General features: G+C 33.5%; 2 protein-coding genes and 1 long non-coding RNA gene across 8 annotated transcripts in view; 1 reads left to right on the forward strand and 2 right to left on the reverse strand.

Moving 5' to 3' along the window:
• Positions 1-9858, reverse strand: part of NFAT (nuclear factor of activated T cells 3) — a 29421-nt gene extending 19563 nt beyond the window's left edge. Inside the window, exon 1 of the mRNA XM_035882455.2 lies at positions 9509-9858. Within this exon, the coding sequence (XP_035738348.2) occupies positions 9509-9584 (76 nt within the window). The 5' untranslated portion in view covers positions 9585-9858. The remainder of the gene's footprint in view (positions 1-9508) is intronic.
• LOC146873107 (uncharacterized) overlaps positions 1045-22062 on the forward strand; it is a 31321-nt gene continuing 10303 nt past the window's right edge. The window contains exons 1-4 of one of the 3 annotated variants that reach the window (XR_014981996.1): positions 1045-1119; positions 1571-1658; positions 2173-2407; positions 2702-2828. This is a non-coding gene — a long non-coding RNA (uncharacterized LOC146873107). The remainder of the gene's footprint in view (positions 1120-1570; positions 1659-2172; positions 2408-2701; positions 2829-22062) is intronic. The other 2 variants (XR_014981997.1, XR_014981998.1) reach the window with 2 other exon arrangements.
• On the reverse strand, positions 11494-21839 carry stai (stathmin). Of its 4 annotated transcripts, XM_035882459.2 has the most exons (9): positions 21637-21839; positions 20307-20357; positions 17092-17227; positions 16116-16202; positions 14851-15206; positions 14387-14527; positions 14131-14271; positions 13713-13868; positions 11494-12964 (listed from the first exon to the last, which is right to left on the reverse strand). In XM_035882459.2, the coding sequence occupies exons 3-9, from the start codon at positions 17165-17167 to the stop codon at positions 12851-12853; spliced, it is 1071 nt and encodes a 356-aa protein (XP_035738352.1). In that variant the 5' UTR covers positions 17168-17227; positions 20307-20357; positions 21637-21839; the 3' UTR covers positions 11494-12850. The 4 variants fall into 4 exon arrangements, with proteins under 4 accessions (XP_035738352.1, XP_085512211.1, XP_035738355.1 ...); XM_085656085.1 differs by lacking the exon at positions 17092-17227; XM_035882462.2 differs by lacking the exon at positions 13713-13868 and having other exon boundaries at positions 21637-21832.

Consider the following 22062-nt stretch of genomic DNA (forward strand, 5'->3'; position numbering starts at 1 on the left):
ATTGGAACGAATAATTTTTATTACTTGCTGTACGTTGTAGTTATATTGATCATAAAGTATTGATAAAATATTGATCAGTAAGTTATATTGATCATCTTTTTTTCTTAAAAAAAAAAAAAAAAAGAAAATAATAAATAATTAAATAAATAAATAAATAAATAAATAAACTTATTAAATTAAAAATGAAAGCACGATCGCTAAACGAATCTTCATAGTCGCGCAGTAGTAAATCAGTATCTACGTAAAATGTCCTTTATATATTATACGCACACGCGCGCGTGCGTACGCACACATTCATACACCATTCATACACCATCATACGCCATCTAAATCGATTTACAATATTTCATGTAGGCTTATGTGCTTTTTTTCCATCAAGGAATCCAATTATTCTTTTATAAAATCAAAGAAAAAGTATTTTGAGTTATTCATACATAAAATATCGTCACCAGAACGAAATTCTATATATATGTGTATATATATATATATCAAGAAGACAGCTGGAATCTTTCTCATTTAATTATTTTCAAAATATCGAAAGGAAGAACATCAAAATAATAAAAAGGATTATGACCGATGTTTGTTAAAAGCCACATTTAAATTCAACGTTGATTTTCTTTTTTGACAATTTTGGACAAGAATATTCTCCAAAATTAATCGATAAAAGAATTTTTTAATTTATAAAGAGTATTTAGAAATGATAAAGGAGATTCACATTCGGATGATCTATGAGTGAGAAACTTAGAAATAACCTAGGAAGGATCTACGAGAGTGATTGATATCTTTTAAACGAAATATAATGTTAGTTCCACGTCTGGAAACGATCCAAGTGCGATTTAGAAACGAACGTATAAGTTTAAAAATCATTTGAACGAACCGAAAGATCGTGCACATGAAACTGGTAAGCATCGTTATAACACGCAGACGTCTGCGTCTAGTTTTGTTTCTCTTCTCCCTTCTCGCTCTCTTCCTCTCCCTCTCCTTCCTTCTTTTTCTTTCTCGCGAAAGCATCATCAGCAGAAAGATCGCGAGTCTCGTACGGATCGTTAAACGTACATCTTGTTTCTCGCCGTCGTACGATGACCCGTCGTGCTTATTTATCATCGAGCTCTATAGCATGTAACTACATATTATTCCTGCGACATATATTACATTTATCTATTATCCATCCTTTCTTTTCTTTTTTTTTCTCTTATCTGCAGATTCCAAAAAATTTTCGATTATCATGAACGATATATAAAACGAATTCATTTAAAAAAATTTCGGTAAAATATACGGTAATAAAAATTCGAAAAAATTCATTCGTAATAAATCTGACTGAGGAAGAGTCTTCTTATTTATTCACTTTCCAAGCGATTGACCTTTGCTTTACCATAAACGTTATTTAAAGTATAACAAAGAAGATAGACATCATGGTAGCCTCGAAATAGTAACCTCTCTGGATTTAACGCGTAAATAATGTAGAAAAGAAAGAAAGAGAGAGAGAAAGAGAGAAAGAAAGAAAGAAAGAGATAGAGAAAGAGAGAGAGAGAGAGATAAAGATAACAAGAGTCATTTATTTGTCACAAAGCACAGTCCGATTTTCTTGGAAAACATCTTTGAATTCAGGAAATACATATGATCCGATCTATGACTCATGGATTCTTTAAAAAGAAGTGGTAAGTCGTCGATATTTACATATACGCGATTTCTGTTAAGAAATGTTTACATTTCGTGTAACTGTAACCATTTAGGTTGGTAGTGATCAATAGTAAAAAATGGATTTGGAATTCGGAGTTACCAAAGAAATTATGTATGTGTATATACGCTTATTCAATAATATAGTTTATCGATCGCTTAACGACCAACCATTGTTATCAGTGATAGCTAATGGGCCAATAAATAACTGTACAATCTGTTGGCTTTTCTCTGTTTTGTCTTTATTTTTTTATTACAGTACTATAATACTACCTTGTATAATATTTTGTAGATCACATGTTTTTACTTCTTTTTTTATCTCTGTTAATCATACTCGATGAATGATTCGAGATATGTCCGAAATATCTTATATTTTATCAGTAGAAATATATATATATATATTTTTTTTTCTCGTTAATCGTATTTTGATATTTGGTTAAAATTTGTCGAAAATTTTTGAGGAATAAGCATGCATCAATTTTTATGTTATTATAGACGCATAACTTTTTGCCAAGTGACCTGAAAAAGATTCGTCACTCCCTAAAATATAAGCATGTAACCTTGAATAATATATATTTAAATTATGTTGATGGAGGAGATTGAGCAAAATGGAAAGTTGCTTCCAACGTTGGAAAGAGACTCACGATTGATATCAAAAGCGATCGGTCGTTGAGCTCCACTATTCCGAGATGAGAAGTCGCACTTTCTTGGACATAACTAGACTTTATCGGTGGGTAGACGGCCTACTATCAACCGTGGTTCTCACAACTACAAAAGTCATTGATGATAACGTGAAACCCTCGATAGACATACTTACGAAGTATCGAGAAACTTCTAACTCCGTACTTGCAGACTGAATTTCAAATTACACGCACTTTCCTTCGAAGGTTTATCTTATATCGGAATTCCTTTTTCTTAATCATTTTTAATCACGATCGCAAGAAGTTCCTTGTTTTCGATAATAACGAAAATTGTAACAGACGATTATCAACGAAATTACTTGAGATATCAAAAATTGTTTTAGATCTTTGTGTTTCGTATCAAAATCTAAATGTGTATGTGTGTGTGTGGGTTTTACTGTCCAAACCACTGAACGGATCGACTTGAAATTTATATCGAAAATCAAGACACATCTCTATAAAGATCTAAAAGTACGTAATTTCATTTGAATTTAACTTAGATTTTTCAAATAATGAGTATATGAAAAAATTAAAAAATTCATAACACATCGCATATACGACTTAAATGATAATAATTGTATATAAATATTAAAAATATTAAAGATATTATTACTTATTAATTAAATATTACTTATTAACAAAGCTACAGCAATTGTACATATTACATAAACAACAACAACAACAAAACTTTGTTGCTGAAGATTCAGGAGACAGAGATCTCTGGGTACACAGAGAGTACTAATTTTTGATCCATTCATTCATCTCTTCTGTTTTATCCATTGTAACAAATACTTCGATTTGTTAGGATTCAATTTCGTTATTGCATATTCTTTAAATATATCGCACAGATGGTAATAATAATTAATACGAATAATTGATTAAATATCTCTCATCGAGGTTTTTATTACTTATATTTAAAGATCAGCTTATTCAACAATTTTAATTTAAAAATGATGAAATGTTTTCATGACTGTTACTCTTATTTTTTTCTCAGAAGATCTTATTCAATCTTATGAACTTACGCGCGTGCTTACACAGGTTATCGGTTAGACCAGTAGCAGCGAATCATTGTAAACATGGCTTAACGTACAACTTAACATCCAAGTTATATGCCAACTTAATAAAATATATCTTTGGTTCTAAGAAAAAACGCCGCATATCAAGATTACCCAAAATTTGAGTTTACGTATTAATTGAACTCTATAATGTAGGATTTATGTATTTATCAGGAAGAAAAAAAATACATGAAGACAAATTTTATGTTTCAAAAAATAATACTATTTGATCGCAGAGTCTAATAAGAAAAGATAATTGGCGTTAATAACTTCAACGACAATATCTTAAAAGTCACGTTTTTCCTTACAGCAGTAGATAGATATAACATCGTAGAAACTAATTCTCTTCGGTTCCAAAGTACCGTCGCGGATAAGAATAACGCAGTACCTACTTGTTGTTGACAATTTTATCACTTTATGAACTAGATGTTACGAGCGTGTACCAGATTTTCGTAAGGAATAAGAACGATTATTGTTGTTAACCGACTAATATTGTTACAATGCACGTCGATTAATTATAATTGTTCGCTAAAGAATTTTTTTATCAGGAAAAAAGAAAAAGATTGGATAAATGTGATTATGTATTATCAATATTTTTTTCTCCAATTTCCATATTGTAAATACGTATTTAAATATAATATGCAAATATTGTATGTATATATATGTAGATATCTATATATATGATATATAATATGAAAATTAGAGAAAAAATATTGGATAAGATTATCTTTAAAAAGAATGCCCCATAGAAATTCTTTCTTCTTTGATATTAATAATCAACTCTCTTGTTTTTTAATCTATTTTATATTTATCTGTTTTAGTATCAATTTTATCTATTTTATCTATTTAAAAGAATAAACACGATCATTCTATCTACTAGCAATAAGAAGAAATATTATCAAACGAATGAACTTTTGAATGTTATTCGTCGTTTATCAACTCGAAGCTAAATCATTAGATATCGATCGACGATGGTACTTTAAAAAAATGAATATTAATTTCTAATTTGTCTAGACATCAGGAAAATATATGACGAAATCGAATGCTTGTGAAAGAAACGTATTGTTGTCTCGTGAAATTTAAAATCAACCTTCCCCTTCGTAATAATTTCATGGTCTTTCGCGAAGTTATCTGCTTATAAACTCCGATCGAATAATAACGATGTGATATCATTCATAGATGATATGACGAGTTTGATGTTAATTAGTTATCGATCGACATGAACAGGTGCCGTATGTACATATATACATATTCGCAAGGTTGACTCGTCGCAAGAAAATGAAAAAGAAAATGAGGAATCCTGATATGGTAGAGGAAGGGGGATGGAAAGGAATGACATGAAAAACGTTATTACGTTTCGTTATTCAATATGTAAAAAACTTCAAGAATAAATTCTACATGTTAAAAAAGAACAAAAAGAACAAAAATAAAAATGAAGTTCTCTCATCAACATGGACTTAAAATTACTTAATTTTTTAATTATAAAGCATTCAAATATAATCCCTTCCATTTCTGCTTGAATACAGGCCACATGGTCATTATCTCAACACATTTCAAAATTCCTGGCTTTTAAACTTAGACGTTATTGAAGTTCTATGTATTGTGTGTTTATGTGTTATTCATTCTACTGTATTTATGAGACAGTCTAAGTACATAAATTAACGTATTCGCGCAAATGCATTTCGTTTATGGTTTGACAGATGGCAATGCACTTATCATATTTAGAAGTATAAATAACTTAAAAATGAAGTATTTTCGGATCCATATTGATAGAATCTTATTTCTTTTTCTTTTCTTCTTTTTTCTACATATGGTTCTTTTTTACATTTTTGAAGTTTTACCACGTAATTTTGTTAAGTCCTATATTATCCACTTTTGCGAACGAGGACATAAACGGAGATACTCGTTGAGAGCCACTGTTTCGTAAATAAACCTGGTTATCTCTGTGGCTTCACAGAATATAACCAAGTTCAAAGAGACTACGCCGTATTATGATCAGCTGTAGCACCATCTTCAGTCAATAGCAATCTCAAACTCAAACCGGCGACGAGCACTATCGTTGAGTTATGCTTTATGAATATAAAAACTATTCGCGATGATTGAGGATCATAAAAAAAAGAAAAAAGATAACAAAAAAATAAAAAGGAAAAGAAAAAGAAATTGATATACGTGTGTGCAATGCTGAATAATCGTTAACGATCGGACTCAATTTATTCCTCCTTGATGTTTTATTTTAAAGAAAAAATTACTTGACGAAGAAGAAGGAAAAGGGAGCAAAATTTGTCTTACGTCATTCTACTAGATTCTGGTCACTGGTGTAACGCGTGATATTGAGACATCACACCGACTATAAATTAACGTTTATCGACCTAGCCCAGGTACACTTAAAAGCAAATTTCGTAACGTCTCCTAGCTAGAAGAATTCCAATTCGTCTTCCAGTTTCGATGCTCAATTACGACACATGTTCGATGACTTGAAACTTCCGACTGCTGACAGTTTCTATCAGCTTCTTTTAAAAATCGTTGATTAAAATAAAAGAATGAAATCAAATTCGATTTAATATATAATATCAAATTGAATCAATTTAACGTTTATTATTTTAATACTGATATAAATTATATCTATATAAAGAAAGCGTGCTCGTTGAAGTTATCGCAATAAATTGATATAATATGTAATTTTAATCATAATTGCATTCTATAAAAAAATCTATCATCATCTATAGTGAAATAAACAAACGGTTACTGTTTGTCTCGGTAGATATTATGTAAAATATTAATGCACGTGCACAATTTGAGAAACGTGTTCGGACAGAATCTCTTCTCTGGCGTTATCATTACCTCGCATTTTTCCGTTCCTATTATATACACAATCCAAAGTCTCTTAATAATCATAATTGATAATGAAAAATTAATTATAAGCCAAAATCTTGATATATTTTTCATAAGCTTTTCAACAATGTCTGAATATTCGAAAATGCATGACGCATATGTTACTTACGAAACCAACAAAAGGCTATAAATTACTAATATATATTGATGTTTATATTTTCTCAAACGATTTTGATGACGTTGCGAATGGATAAAGTGTGAATTAAAAACTGTTATATCATTCATATGATAGAGAGTGGCGCGTGCTATTTCAATAATAATAATATCAAAATATTGAACATTTGTAGGATTACGCGTCAACAAATGCAAATTTGTTGAAAGATGTCGTTTGGCTTAAATGTAACGAATGAGTCCACTTTTGTATTTCTTTATGATTTAACCAAAGTTAATAATAAGATGGATTAAAATGCATCCTGCGAACGGATAAAAGGGAGATGTGAAGAGCAGATTTTTTTGTCGAGGATAAAATGGAACTGGTTCTCCTACCGTTATGCTGCTTTTTCGACTCTGAGATTGTTTCGGCGTTTAATATCTATATATAAATATATGTAATATAAATATACATGCATGTAGATATGCTGAAGATCGCAAAGAAAGATCCAAAGGCAAGGATTATAGAAATTCATTCATAGAGTTCATAGAAAGCATTGCATAGTCGTCGCGAAGGTAACTTCAACGATCTAACTTGTTAAGATTCGTCTTAGATTGATGATGATTGAGTCTATATTGCAAAGGCCTTGAATCGTCTCAACACCCAACCAACATCATCGCCGTCATCGTCAAACTCAAATTTTCTGTCCTCGCGAGAGCAAAAATTTATTAGAAACGTAATCGTCATTCGAGATGACAAGAATAAGGCTTACCGATTGGCTTCTATCGATAAAGGTTTGCGATAATGCAAGTACTTCATTTGACCACTCGAATTTTTATCAGGAACATGAGTGCCTTACTGACGATACGTATAAGTATAGTTCGTCATTTGAAATAGATTTTTTCGTTGATGTAAATATCAATCTACTTGTATACATATCTACATATATATATATATATATATATATATATATATATACATATTTTTTTCTTTTTCTTTTAAATATTCTAAGCGGAGTTTAAATTTTTAATGTCAGTTATTATTGCAGTTACAGGAAAAAGAAAAAAATTAAAGAAAAGTAAGAAGAAATAAATGTAAAAAATAATAAAAATACAAATCATGAAGAGTTCGAATCCAAAAAAAAGAAAAAAATAAAAATCAATTTGATGCGTCGTCGTTTCTATCAGGTTAAAAACATCGATCGGCGTCTTTATCGTCATGACGACGTATGTGTGTACATATAGGATCGCCTATCGGCCCAATGTAAAGCGATCCAACACGTTCCACAATGTATCGCACGTGGCAATTCGTATTGGTAGGGCTACAGGGGTACCGGGTAGAGGGGGCGAAAGCCTGTCAGAGAGAGAGAAGAGCGCCGGCGCAAACATCGTTTCTCTATTTGTTATCTCTCATCCCCTCCTTCTTAATCTATTCTTATCGTAGCATGCCAAGAATGCACTTTCACGGTTTCGCCAACACGCAACCCGAAGCGTCGTCTGACCTCCACGATCCTGGTCTATCCGGCAAGATCCAAATCTTCCTTGTAAATGTTTATGCGAACACATCTTAATAAAATTTTACGTTACTACGTTTTAAAATTCGTAAGTGACGTAACCTGTTAAAATAAGAAATCTTTTCTTTAAATATTTTTTATCTTGTATTTCTTGATATCAATCATATATATATATATATATATTGTTATTTCGTATCTATTGTTGTCGAGTATTAAAATAAATAGGTGCAAAATTAAACGAATAATTAAAGCAATTTAAAAGTTTTCGTACAATACAAAATCAAATGTTTACGGTCTTTGACAACTGACTACTTTATCGCCATGTTTCTTTTGGAAAAAAAGCAGGTTAGTCAAACTATCTATTGTCTGCATTAAAACGAATAAACGGATGAATGATTTATCTATAAAATAGAACGTTATTTCATATATAAAGTAGGGGGAATACATGCGGCACGATTGCATTAATGATAATTGTGGTTCCGAAGCGTCAACAATGCCGCCAATCGAAAGAAGGAGCGAAGTTCAAATCCGTCGATAATCACGTGCTTGCTCGTCTTTTTACATGCGTGTTGCGTGTATAAAGTTAGAAAACAAGATGAGAACACATAACCTCCAAAATGTAGTCGCATAAAAGGCATCACCATTTATGTTGTAGCATTGCTCACACATATTTGATTAACCTAACCTCGAAAATCGCAATGAGAGAGAAAGAGAGAGAAAGAGAGAGAAAGAGAGAGAGAGAGAGAGAGAAAGAGAGAGAGAGAGAGAAAGAGAGAGGAAGACGTCATCGTTGCCGTTTTCGGATTATTAGATATAAAACGGAGTCGCGTTACTTTCTCAAAACATACATATTCAAAGAGAACGTAACGTACATGGATACATAAGTCAGCTTGAACTTATATTTTCGTTGTAAATAGACATATCATTTCAATCGATTGGCGAATCAACGAATATCCATTTACAATTTCGTACAAATATAAGACGAAAGATTGTGTATGGGTGGACGCACGCATACACGCGCGATTGCTATCAAGAAAACGCGCGTGACGCGATTAGTTAGCATCAGTTGGCACGCACTCGAAGATAGCACACAGATATTTTCGAAATATAGTGAAATTTACATGATTTTTTTCCGTTCTTTATTAACAACAGAGAGAAAAAAATATCGTACGAAATTTATAAATATGTTACAAGATTACAATCTTGTTTTTTTTCTTTCTCCCTTATGTTGTCATTCCATTACGTTGTCTTTCTGCTGTTTCTGTCTCTCTTTCTCTCTCTCTATCTTCCTCCATCTTTCTCAGCGCGCTCATATTGTCTCTTGCGTTTCATATATTTTTCCCCTTCGCATTCTTTCGCAATTCTTCGAATTCTCCGGAGATCTCATCGTGATAACTATTGCGATTATTTTGACGTCTATCTTACATAGAAGATCATCAGATTGTTAGACGACATTCGGCCATGTTTTATTGAATAAAGGATGGAAAACGAACTGGAGGGAGCAAGGTACGCAGCAGGGCTATCTCGTCGTGCGCCGGCCGAACCATTTCGCGGATTTCCTCTCTCTCTCTCTCTCAGTAGCCAAAAAGCAACGACTTACCGGCCGCGGCTTTGGTGCTTTTCTTCCCATGATGCCTCCGGTTCTTCCTATCCCATAAGCGGCCCTTCACCAACATCGTACACTTGGTTAAACGCAATTTTCCTCGCTCCTACTCTCGCGTCTACGCATTATTATTCACCCGCGGCGGCAGCCATTTGCCCTCTACCTTCTCTCGCATCCCAAAGCCTCTGCCCCGTCGTTTCGTTTAGCCTTTGGCTTTCGGCCATTCCACCATCTGTGACGTCAGCCAGGAACGTTTTAGGAAACGCTCGAACCCTATTCTTATAAACTATGAAAATATCGTTAAATGTTCCGTCGAAAATTGTTCTTTCGAAAAACAAAACGAAAAGAAAATAAAAATATCAAAGATCCTTTCAAGAGCGCTAAATTTGTGACTGTCGAATATCTTACAACAATAATAAAGGTCATTTTTTGTTTATCTTTCATCTATTTCCGAGTATGATCGGAGTAGTAAAAATAGAGTCTACGTGTTTGTTGTAACTACTTTATCGACGGATGATAGTACATATCTTCGTTGACTTAAATTAACGTAGAAGCTTGTATTGTAATGTATCCTTTAACTCTGATAGATAAAAATTTTCTTTTTTTCCAACTCCTCTAAAATGAATCATTTTAATGCAGAAATTTATATAAGTAATGGAGCTATGTGCACGATCTTTCAGAAGGTAAAATTTAAATAACCATTATAAATTTCTTGTTAATTAATTATAGATGAAAAAAAACAATGATTGTTTCGACAGGAAAGAATGGCAAGGAACAAATAATAAATTTAATATACATATGTTGCGTGTAGGTACGGCCTTTTACTTCACACCAAGATTTCTTTCGAACACATTAATCTTCAACACAAATAAAATTAATTTCAAAGGCAGCCAATCGTACAAAAAGTATTTTTCAATGATTTTGAATTTTTCGAGCATTTTATTTATTTTTGTCCTTTTCTTTTGAATTTCTCGCATGTTAACTTGCTTCTGTCGTTGTGCCACTAAGAGACAGTACCAAAGCTCACATGAAACCATACACACACGATAACTATATTCCTATATAATATATCATCGCATAGAAATCTATATAGGTCTAGATATATATATATATATATATATATATATATAATCTATATATTTATATATATTTTTTTTATTTACGTATTATAACGAAAAAGAAAATAAAAAAGAGGCAAATTAAGAAAGAATCATACATACACACACATGTAAATATTATCAAATTACATTACGCCAAAAGATCACAATAGCTACATATGTAAAAGAATAAAAGTCACTTGTTTCTTGCTTCATTAGGAAGGAAAAAATTATAACAAGGATTGTATGAACGTCAAGCGTGTTTTCTTCGATTTGTTGCGCGGAATAAATTAATTAATAATAATACTTAGCATTTTTAAAAGAAACGCTCGCCTATAAAAATATTTACTTTTCATCATTCGCTCATATTATTCTTATAAACCATTGTAAATCGATCGTCGTGAATAATCCTTTGTAATTTTTCTAATTCTATATCAGATATCTGAAAATTTTAGGAAAAATTATTCGGGAAAATGGTATCAAGGTCGAAAAAAATAATTAAGAGCGAATGAATGCAATTAAATTCCATTATCACTTTTGCAAATATGTTTGTTTTATATCTGTGCAATTTTTGTGACAATACCGTGACCAGAGCCGTGATTTGTGACTTTACGTTACAATTTCTTTTTTCTTGTCTTCGAAATCGTTAACAAAATATTATATAAAAAAAGAAAAGGAAAATATATAATATATAATATATAAAAAATAATATATATATATAAAATATGATAGCCCGTTGAAGAACGTAGTTCCAGATCAAAGGAATCTTTCATGTAATTAAAGGCGATTTTTTTTTTTTTTAATTCCTTTCAGCGATGATATATTACACGAAAGATATAAACCCTCTAGCCACGGTATCTATACGAGCATAGAGGAATCTCTTTCTTTCACTCTGATCTTTTGTTTTTTTTCTTCCTTTTTCTTTTTCACTCATTCTTTCGCGCACTCTCTCACTTTGCCACTACACATTTTGACAAATAATTAGGTCATCACAGAAGCATCATATTATCATATTCAATTATACTATATATTTGTGAATGTTGTCGTTCTGTTAGCGCAGTAATATTACAATGATCGAGTATAAAATGGTTTCAAATTTTTCAAGCCTAGTATAAAGCACTGTTATAATATATATATATATGTTATAAGTGTGCTTATATGCCGGCACATACCACATATTTAGGTCGATATATATGGTATGTGAACACACATATGGCCGCAAATATCACTTAAGATCTAACTATAGCGATAATAATTATCTATTATTTATTCTAAAAACGAAGTTAAAAATGAAAGAAAAAGCTGCGTGTGCTGAGAATGAAAGCTCCGATGACGTTACGAATATAAACGTTAATTATTTCAGTCGTTAGAGATAACAGCCAATGTGATTATCACGCATGTAATTTCTAATCATTAAACGGTAAAATAATAATTGTTAAGGCTAGAAAACATTAATAAACGTCTAATAACAATAGCATAATCATAAAAAAACAAAATATATTCTTAAGACGTAGCAAAATAAAAAGAATTACGTCAAATACTCTGCGCGTGGTTAGTTTTGTTGTATTGTTTTTTTGTTTTTTATTTTCTCGATTGTGCAAGCAAAAAAGTGACCTAATACATTGTAACACAATTCTATTCAAGATAAGATTTGTTTAAAACTCATAAAACAATAATATTTAGATTGTAGGACAACATCGTAGAAAGATAGAAGGCAGTGTTTTATGCACATATCGATAAGGAGAAAAAAAAACACAAAAACAATTAACGCAAAGTCTAAGCCGTCTTGTTGGCTAAAAATTTTTATTTATTAATTGAATATTTAAAGATGACAAATAAGATTATATCTTTCGTTTCTTTAAGATTATTTAATATCGTAATCTGATAATAAAAATGAATTCTATGAAAGGATCGTAATAAAAAAAAATTAATATTTAATCTAAATATTAATATTGAATAATATTAAATAAGATAATAATTGCAATGTAAATTAAAATTAACTATATTAAATATTTATTTCGATTACGATCCTTTCATTTATGGAGTTCATTTTTATTAGTGATTCCGATATTAAGTAAGAACAAAGAAGAGCTGAAACTATGTCTGTCATCTTAAAAAACTCATTAAATAAATAAAAGTGTTCAGTCAACAAAACGGCGCGCCAGCGAACGATTCTTTCTGCGAGTACACGCAGGGAGGCTTATCAAAGAGAAGGCTTAGACTTTGAGAAATAAAAATTAATTTAGCCAGAACTGGCAGTTTCATTTTCGACGGGCAGGATATTTTGATCCTCCCCTTTTCCTTTCTGTCCGTCCATGGCAGCTTTCTTCTGCCTGACGATTTCTGCACGTTTCTCCTGTAGAAAAAGAAAAAGAATAAAACGAGCGTGACTATTGTATGTATTATTAATGTAACAATTAAAAGTGTTTGTTTTTCCTAACTAATCTAATGTTTATATATCATGCTATCTACAGCCAAGACAAACGTACATTTTATATACGTTTGCTATCCAATAGAGGATATTAACATTGATTTATTGAACGAGGATGAAAGCTTTTCTTTCGAATGATAATGAAACGTCCTCTTTCAATAAGTAATATCAAATCAGTATCTGTACAAGATGATTGAATGCTATAAAAAAAAGTCGATTATCCGATTATCGATGTCTCTCGATAATCTCGGACGTTTTCGTGCATAAGTTTAGAAATGTATATTTATGTATATGTACGCAGGGTACGTATATATGCATCGCACATGTGATATACAAATGCATGGCCATGCTGAAAAAAGAAAAAGAAAATGATAAGTACGCGTCATATATACAGAATAGTAACGGCTCGAATCTGCAACACAATGTGTCGAAGCGCTGCGACATTCCCTCAAAGAAAAAAGAGAGAAAAAAAGAATAATAATCCAAAAAAATGAAAGAAAAAACATGATTAAATTGTTATCGTATGATAATTGGTATTGTATGACGAAGATTTCTGTTCATTTTTACTAAAATAATATAGACCAAACATAAGGTATAATAAGCCGTTATTTATCACAGAGGGAGGACGATACACGATGAGAATAGAAAATCAAGAAAGAGGGAGGGAAATTACATGCTCGCGAATAGCCTGCACACGGCGTTGAATCTCTCGCTGTCGGTTTAGCTCCGCAGTAGATACCCTCTTGTCAAATTCGAATTTTTTCACCAGAAGATCTCTCGTTGCACACTCATCCACCATCTGACGTACTTTCGCTATCTTCACGGTATTCTAAATGACCATGTCAAATCCCTTTAAAGGGTCTGTATATATAAAAAGTAGGGATAGATATAAGGAAGGATTTCTACCGAACGAAAGTTGGATTTTACTTTAATAGCAAATGAGAAAAGATAGATGCATGCCGTTCTTGTTGTTGTTTGTTGTTGTTGTTGTTGTTGTTAGATTAGAAATCCTTCCAGGATGAGCACGAAACTAAACTATAGTTTTTTAATACGAAATATTATAATGATAGGTAAATTGTTGTATAACTCACGTAATTACGTAATTTTTCCTTTTGTTCGCGTTCCAAACTTTCTCGGCGTTCACGAGCTTGATCAAGTTTGCCTTGAATTTGAGATTCCAATTGTTGTACGCGTTCGGTCATACCTTGACGTACACGAGCGGCTTGTTCCTCCTACAATTATGAATGAGTTATTGTGATCTATTAAAACTCGAAGGACAAAAAATTTTTTTATTAATTAATGTCAGATTTTTTGTAAATTTCTTTGTATAATAATCATGATACTGACATGCTCCTTAAGGCGATCCAACATCCTTTTAATATTCTCGTCGCGTTGAGCAGCAGCAGTCTTGAGTTTTTCTTCGACAGCGCATCGTACTTCTTCAGTCTGCTGTTCGAGGCTCAGACGAGATTTTTCTACACTCTCCAACTATTATTAAAGAAAAAGAATTAATAAACTGTTAAACATTTCTTACGTAAATATTCTCAGTTCATAGAAGTTAATTCCTTGTTGTAAAAGATTGGAATATTCCTCTGTGGCGAAGTTTTTTAACCGTTCTACTTGTAATTAAAATTGATATAAAAGTGAATTTTCTAAAAATAAATTTCTCAAGAGGATTTAAGTAAAATTAATTTTATAAATTTTACATGAAAATAACTGAACGGCGTATAAGTAAAGTAATCTTGATTGACGGGATACTAATGGTAAAAAAAAAGTATTACAACCGCAAGGAGTTAAAATTATTAACTTACATGCTCTTTCAATTTATTCTTAAGTTCTGCGATATGAGCTTCTCGCTTTTCTTCGGTGTTGTTCATTTTTGCGTCCAAGGATTCGCGAGTAGCAGCTATGAATGCGGCGCTGAGTTCATCCTTCTTACGAGCGACCTCTTCGATCTTGCTGAGTTTCGCAGAAAGAGCAGCGATCTTATGAGATTCTAAGGTGAATCTTCTTTGCTCTGCTTCTCTCAATTTATCCTCAATAGGGATCTGTTGAGTCGGCCCAGTGTGGGGTGGTGACGGTGCCCTCTTTGGTGCCGTTGGCTCTGCCAAGATTACCTCGTAGCAAATACCACCCTTCGACTTTTCTTGGCATCGTATTTCGGTCGCTATAATAATGGGCGAAAGAAAATTTCAGATCGATCGTTTCTCTTGTTAAAATTTAACCTTATGCAAGAACCGTGCCAAGGATATCTTTCTTTCTCGTTATATATATATATATATATATATATATATATATATATATATATATATATAAAAAGATGGCTAAACACGGATCAGGAGTAGGAGAAAAAGGAGAAGGAATAGGAGGAGGGGAGAGGGAAGGTAGAAGGCTCTAACACAGAAAAGTAGTTACGGAAGTATGACTCAGACGCACGAGAGGGAAGGATCGATCAGAGGACGGCGTACGATTGTCTCTCGGCGCCGCGACGTCTAGCGTCGACACACGCACCACCTCTTCTCCTCCAACTATTTTCTCTCTCTTTCTCTTTTTCTCCCAACCACCCCATATATATATCCTAGGAGACTATTTCTAGGTGCAATTCTCCGGCGACATTGCGGCGACATAATCGTATCGCCTGGGTCATTGCACCTGATCGATATTGTTAATTAGCCGTTTTTGCTTGAATTTATTTTTTCGTCATCGTGAAAACGGCAAATTCAAAGATAATTTTTTGAGACCGTCATAGGAAAGGCAATCTCAATTTCGAAAATTTTTACAACAAAGCAATCTCGACATTGATCGCATTATTCTGAAGTCTAAAGCGAACAAAAAGAGAATGTCCTTCCACCCTCTGATTTTGGCGGATAGCCAAACGTTACCCGTAAAGATAAAATATTCACGAGGGCAGTATTCATTAGCCGTGCAACACAATGTTTGATTTTTTATGAACTATGAGAGTTGTGCGTAACGAGTTTCCAGATTTGATGATGCGTTGATAGTTGATGATATACTTGCAGAAAAAAAATTATGTTCAAATGTGTGATTAGTAATGACTACATTACGATGTACTTACTAATAAACTTCACTTTCTTCGGTTGCTTGGTTCGTGCCCCTTTTCCAGTGGGCTTCTTGAAGGGCGCATTACCCTTCCTTTGTCCCGCTTCAAAAATTGACAACAATCGATAAGACCATTGAGAAAGTGATTGTCAAATTTTTACGTGTTCGATTAAAAAAATAATAATAATAAAATATCAACAGGATATATTAAATTGTAATTATCGGGAAATCGATGCAACTTTTTGAGTCATTGGACAACTTCGTTGGCCATCTTGGGCCGCACCCTCGTCAGTTTCGGAACAAGCATGAGTAAAAACACGTGCGCATGGATTTTTCCTTTGATATCTGGATTTTATTCTGATACGATCAGCTATAAAAAATTAAATAAATCTACTGCTAAGTTGAAGAATACATCATATCAAAAGTTAATGTTCAATTTAAAACAATGACAATTTTACGAGGAAACTTTCTGTGATTAATAATTCAATCTTTTTAATATTAATAAACTCAAAGGAGAAAAGAGGCCATTCGATAAAAAATTCAAAATGGTTCTAGTAAGAATTTAAGAAATTCTTCAGAGGTTGGTACACGAAGCTACTACTTGGTTAAGGAAAATTGATCGCTGCAGGTACCTATATACCTGGGATAATACTAGCGAAATATTGATCAGCTTTGACTGCGTAAGAAAGAATCTTTCATCAAATTTTTCCATAATTAAGAATCAAACAAGCAAACTGAAAGGATAACTCAAAACAATAATTATAACATAACATCAAATTACACCTGCTAGCTAAATGAGGGAACAGATTCTTGAAATATACCATAGTTATGATAAAAATATAAATCGATTCAAAATTTAAGATACAATCGAAATAACCGAGTCACGAGCTTCCTCTAAATTAAAAAAAATCTTCACCGACGAGATTATATATTCCCAATAATTCTCTATACGATGAAGATAATTAAAAATCTTTAGGCAAGCGGACACTCACCTACAATATCCAAAGGTGCTTTGCAGCTATGACAGAAGCACTGCAGCATCGAATCGCGCACTAGCCCGATAAGCATGTTTCTGGTGTTCCTTTCTCAGCTGTGTCTTCTAAAGTCACCGGAGGGTTGCGTATGTTTCTTGATGGAAAGAAATAGAAGAAGAAGAAGAGGGAGAAAAATAGAAAGAAAGAAATATAGGTAGATAAACGGATAGACAAAAAGAGAAAAAGGAAAAAAGTAATAGACAGAAAAAGGCAGAGAGAGAAAGAGAGAGAAAGAGAGAGAGGACACGTCGAACCAGCGTAGCGGATCGCCGGAAGTGGCTCCAAACTCGTATCTGGGGCGGTGGCTGGAGGGCGACTGATCGGACACGGTGCGCCACGACGCCCGGCGTCGCTCAATATCCACCCACCTTGGCGTTCTGCGCCCCATCAACCACCCCGTTCAGAGAAGCCCAACCTATACCCGAGCAGCAACCAACCCCTCCATCGGTGAAGAACGACGCCTCTGCGTCGGGGCTACCAACGGGTCTCCGACGTACCGGCTTCTACATGCCTATATTATGGATCCAGCCTAGCCGGTCGCTAGGCACGTGTGTGGAAGGACTACGTGCGCCCGTAAAATACCATCTGTCTGACCAACCCCTCTCTCTATTACGCTATTGCCTACTGCGAGAGTCACCCAAGTACCACAGTAGAATTCGTACGCAATTTTTCCACCCTTCCTCTCGTTTCCTTCCCAGCCCATACACCATAACACCCTTCCCCTTTCTCCCTTCAACCCTCTTTTCTCCTTTATCAACTTGTTCGCGCACGCTTTCGAAAAGATTTCTGGAGGAGCTTCGTATTTGGCAGTGAACTGTCAACCCTCTTTTTCTCCTTCCTTTTTGGTTTTCTTTCTTCTTCTTTTTCGAAGAATTTTTCTTTCGTATCACAACATTTGGGCGTTGTCCGTATTTTTTTTTTTGTTTTTTTTTTTTTGTTTTTTTTTTTCTTGAAAACACGAAGAGGATTCAAATTTTTAATCATATTAACGATCATTAAACTTGAAAATAAAGAAAAGAATTCAAGAATTGATCATTGAAATATCTAGAAAAACTCGATTTGTTAATTTCATAAAAATTTATTGGTATTCCAGAGGGAATATTCTCCAATTTGAACTTGGAGAAATTTAAAAACTCGAGCTCGTACTTTCCCAACTACGTATAAAAAGAGAGTAACATATTTACGATAACTGCCACCGTGACGGTAGTAAACTTGTCTCTGAACTTGTATATTTATATATAGTACACATACATACATGCACGCGCGCACATACATACACACACTCAAAAGATATAGGATATATATATATATATTACAGTCGTTGCGTGTAAATCAATTTATCGAAATATTTATAAAAACATTTACGCAAAAAGTATTTACCTACGTTATAAAATGTTCTCTGTTCTCAATTAGATTAGCCTACTTTAGCATTTATATTAAATTAGTTCGAATTATCTGAGTTCTTTTGAGTAAAGTAAAGCTACAAAAAATAGGTTAGGCTTATAAAACTACTTCATTTTTTGTTTGTTCATTTGCTTGCTTGCTTCCCCATTCGACAATATCCAATAGATCGATTGAATTATGTAAACAAAATGGAGTTAGGTAGATCATGCAATCATGGGAAATTATTCGTGACTGTCGTTGTAGTCAACGAAGACTCCCAAGAACGATCAAGAACAACGTAATAAAAACGATAGAAAATACATACAAACAATAACAACATCAACGAACTAGTACATTTTCTTTAATTAATAGCGTACATTTTCTTGAATGTTAGCGTTTAATTGGATTCCATAAAGCAATGAACCGTTGAAAAACTTGGGAGAGCAGTCAGAACAAGAAAAGGAAAAGAGAGATGTCTTGTCGTTCAGTAAGGTTACACATTTTTATCACGCTGACTCGTTTTTAAATGGAGGGGAACTTACAAGTTTCTTTGTATAGGAGGACCAGAAGCTCTGTTATTTTCGATAGAAATAAAAGATAATATTTCAACATATTTGATTTTAATAGATTTACGAATCTTAAAAAATAAAGTTAAAAGATTTATATGATAATTTGTAATAAAATATGATATGAAAAGAACAATTTGATAAATTGAACAATATAAAAACGGTTCACTTTCAGAATGTTAAGCGTCAAAGTATCTAACTCGACTTTGTCACGTTCAGAACGTAATGCCGGATATCTCATTCTTTCTTTTCCTTAGTCTTTATTTCTGGTTCCTACGATCGATACACGTCTCACTTTCAGCAGCTGAGGCCCCTCGAAAGAGACGTGCCAGAACCGCAACATTCGTCTTGAATTCCATTTACCGCGGCCGATATATACCTAGTCTTTGAAATCAATTCGATATTCTGTTCTAAAGTTGAAAAAAGTTATCATTTCTTTTATTCGTGGACGAATATTTAATTTAATTTCTTCGTCTTCTATTCCTCCTTTGATTCTAGATTTTTAGATCGAGATCAAAGATATGAAAGGTCAACTATGAAGATAACTTCGGTTCATGTAACATCTATGTGTTCGTTAATAATATCGCCGAAGGTGACTGGGAAAGCAAGTAGTTGATAACGAATCGATAAAGGTTAACGACATTTTCTGTGGTCCATTCTAGCTGAAGGATGAGAACCCCTGAAAAGCAAGTAAGCAAGCAGAGACAGGCATAGGCTAACTCGTACAACCACTGCAGCAGTCGACTCGTACTGCAGTTGCCACGGTAAAACGTAGCCTGCACTCCTCCGAGGACACCAATAGAGGGCTCTGACCTTCTCCCCCTCTCTCTTCGCAGCGACTATCCGCGCAATGTTTTCTGCAATCTTTAGGGTGTGTTCCTACCGTCACCTAAATTGTCTGATTCTAATTAAGGATCCTTAGTCAGAAAAGTCGCTACGCATCGACGACTCACTGGAAACTCGTTGCGCATCATTGCATAGCTTTTTTTCTATTTTTCTTTTCTTAAAATCTTTTCTCTTTTTCTCGATAAAATGAGAATCGATAATTACATTCTCTCGATAATTTTTTTTCACGATAAAATCGATGACACCGTTCGTAATATCAATCAAAATCTCATTAACGTAAATAGAAGACAATATTACTTGAGAAAAACGTTTTAATATAATAACATGGACGATTACGCGAAATCTTATTTTCGTTATTATTATTATTATTCGACTTACATTCGTTGGTGATGGGTGATTCTGCTGCGGTAGCCATAGCTAGATGTTTACCTGCAATTTAAAATTGCATCGGTTGATTAGATATCGATCGTGAACGAATAGGAAGTCACGTTATTAAAGCATATCCGCCGGACTCTAACTCCCGATAGCTTCGTATATTTTTTTCTTTTATTTTCCCTTTACCCTTACTAGTTCGCCCACACACGCACACAAATAGAGAACATAGATCTACATATACATAAAGGACACATGACAAACATAATAAGATTTGTGCCTGTCCTTCGTCGTGTTATAACGATGCCATCGAGGTCTCCGGCTCTTCAACGTGTGAAAACCCGAAGGCGAACAAAGAGATTGGCTTGAGAAATAAAGACGCTATATATTGTACTGCCTGCTCGCTTCGATGCACTTTCTATGTGATGCTTTTTTTATATTATCCTTTTATAGTGTACTCAAGGAGTCTCTTTGTTCGAAAATTATACGTATATGCTATACTACATAAATATATTTATATACTTAAAAATAAAATCCAAAATAATTCTATCAATTGTTTCGTATTAATAGCATTGGCAATTGATTCGTTTCAAATTGGCTTAAATCTTTCCCACGATTAATAGAATAATGACATGTATATTTAAAAAAAAAATGATCGATAGTTATGATCGAAAACAAAACTTGCAAGGGAATGGTTGTTCCTTTTATGGATAGATTAGTAAGTGCATACTTAAGTATTTAAAGGCGTCTGTCTTTCTGAAAGAATACAAAAAAAGAAAGAAAAAAGAAAAGTACATCCTCTCTTTCGAAAGTGTAGAAAAAAAAAAAGAAAGTCATGATCGTGTCTAATACGCATGATCGCAACGGAAACATGCCGCAGTGTTACGGTATAAATCGAACGAAAGGAACACTGCAGTCGCGTATCAACATTACGAAAGAATCGATCGTTTCCTCGGAAGATAAACTGAGAAATCCAGTGAGAAGTCTTTCTTTGTCCAGTCGACGCGGCAAATACGTCCGCTACTAAGCGTTTCAGTAAAATGTAATACAAAGAGGTTTGTGCATCCCTTGTTACATCGTCTGTCTCTCTGACTTTTTTTAATAACGTCATGATCCTTCTTATAAATTGTATAAAGTAAACCGATTGTAATATTAATGTTAAAACAAGAATATCGTTATAAGACTTGTACGTATTTGTTAGAAGGAAAAAGTGAACGATATTAATTGGGAAGGAAGTAAAGGAATAAAAGAATTTCTTTGTCTTAAATGATCGCGTAATTACGACGCCACTGTCGTTCTTCAAGCTTCATGGGTTATTCTATTTCTTTGGACTTACCTTTTGAAATTATTATTTCAACGGTAAAGATGAATTATGATGAAGCTCGTTTCGTCGAGATAATTGTAGTTTTTTTTATAATGAAAAATAAAGAAGAAACTGCACGCACTCTCGTCAATAATGCACTGTGATCTGAACGTTGGTCCGTCTCCGCTGGCTGCTTTTATCGTGTGTCCCACTGTTGCCCTCCGATTCGCTACACGTACGAACACACATGCGATTACCGATGAAAGCTCTGGAAATACGAACGACCCCAATTGGTCAATGTCCGCGATCGTAACGCCATCGGGAATGGCACTACTGAACACTCTTATTTTCATTGGCCCGTTTGAATTTCGAATGGTATGTTAAACGTATAAACTTGATACGCGGTAAACACTTCGACCGACGTTGTTTCTACGCGCGAAATGATTTGTCTCTCAATGA

This window comes from Vespa mandarinia, chromosome 3 (genome assembly GCF_050613455.1).
Source record: "Vespa mandarinia isolate Hongniang chromosome 3, ASM5061345v1, whole genome shotgun sequence".
NCBI lineage: Eukaryota > Metazoa > Arthropoda > Insecta > Hymenoptera > Vespidae > Vespa > Vespa mandarinia.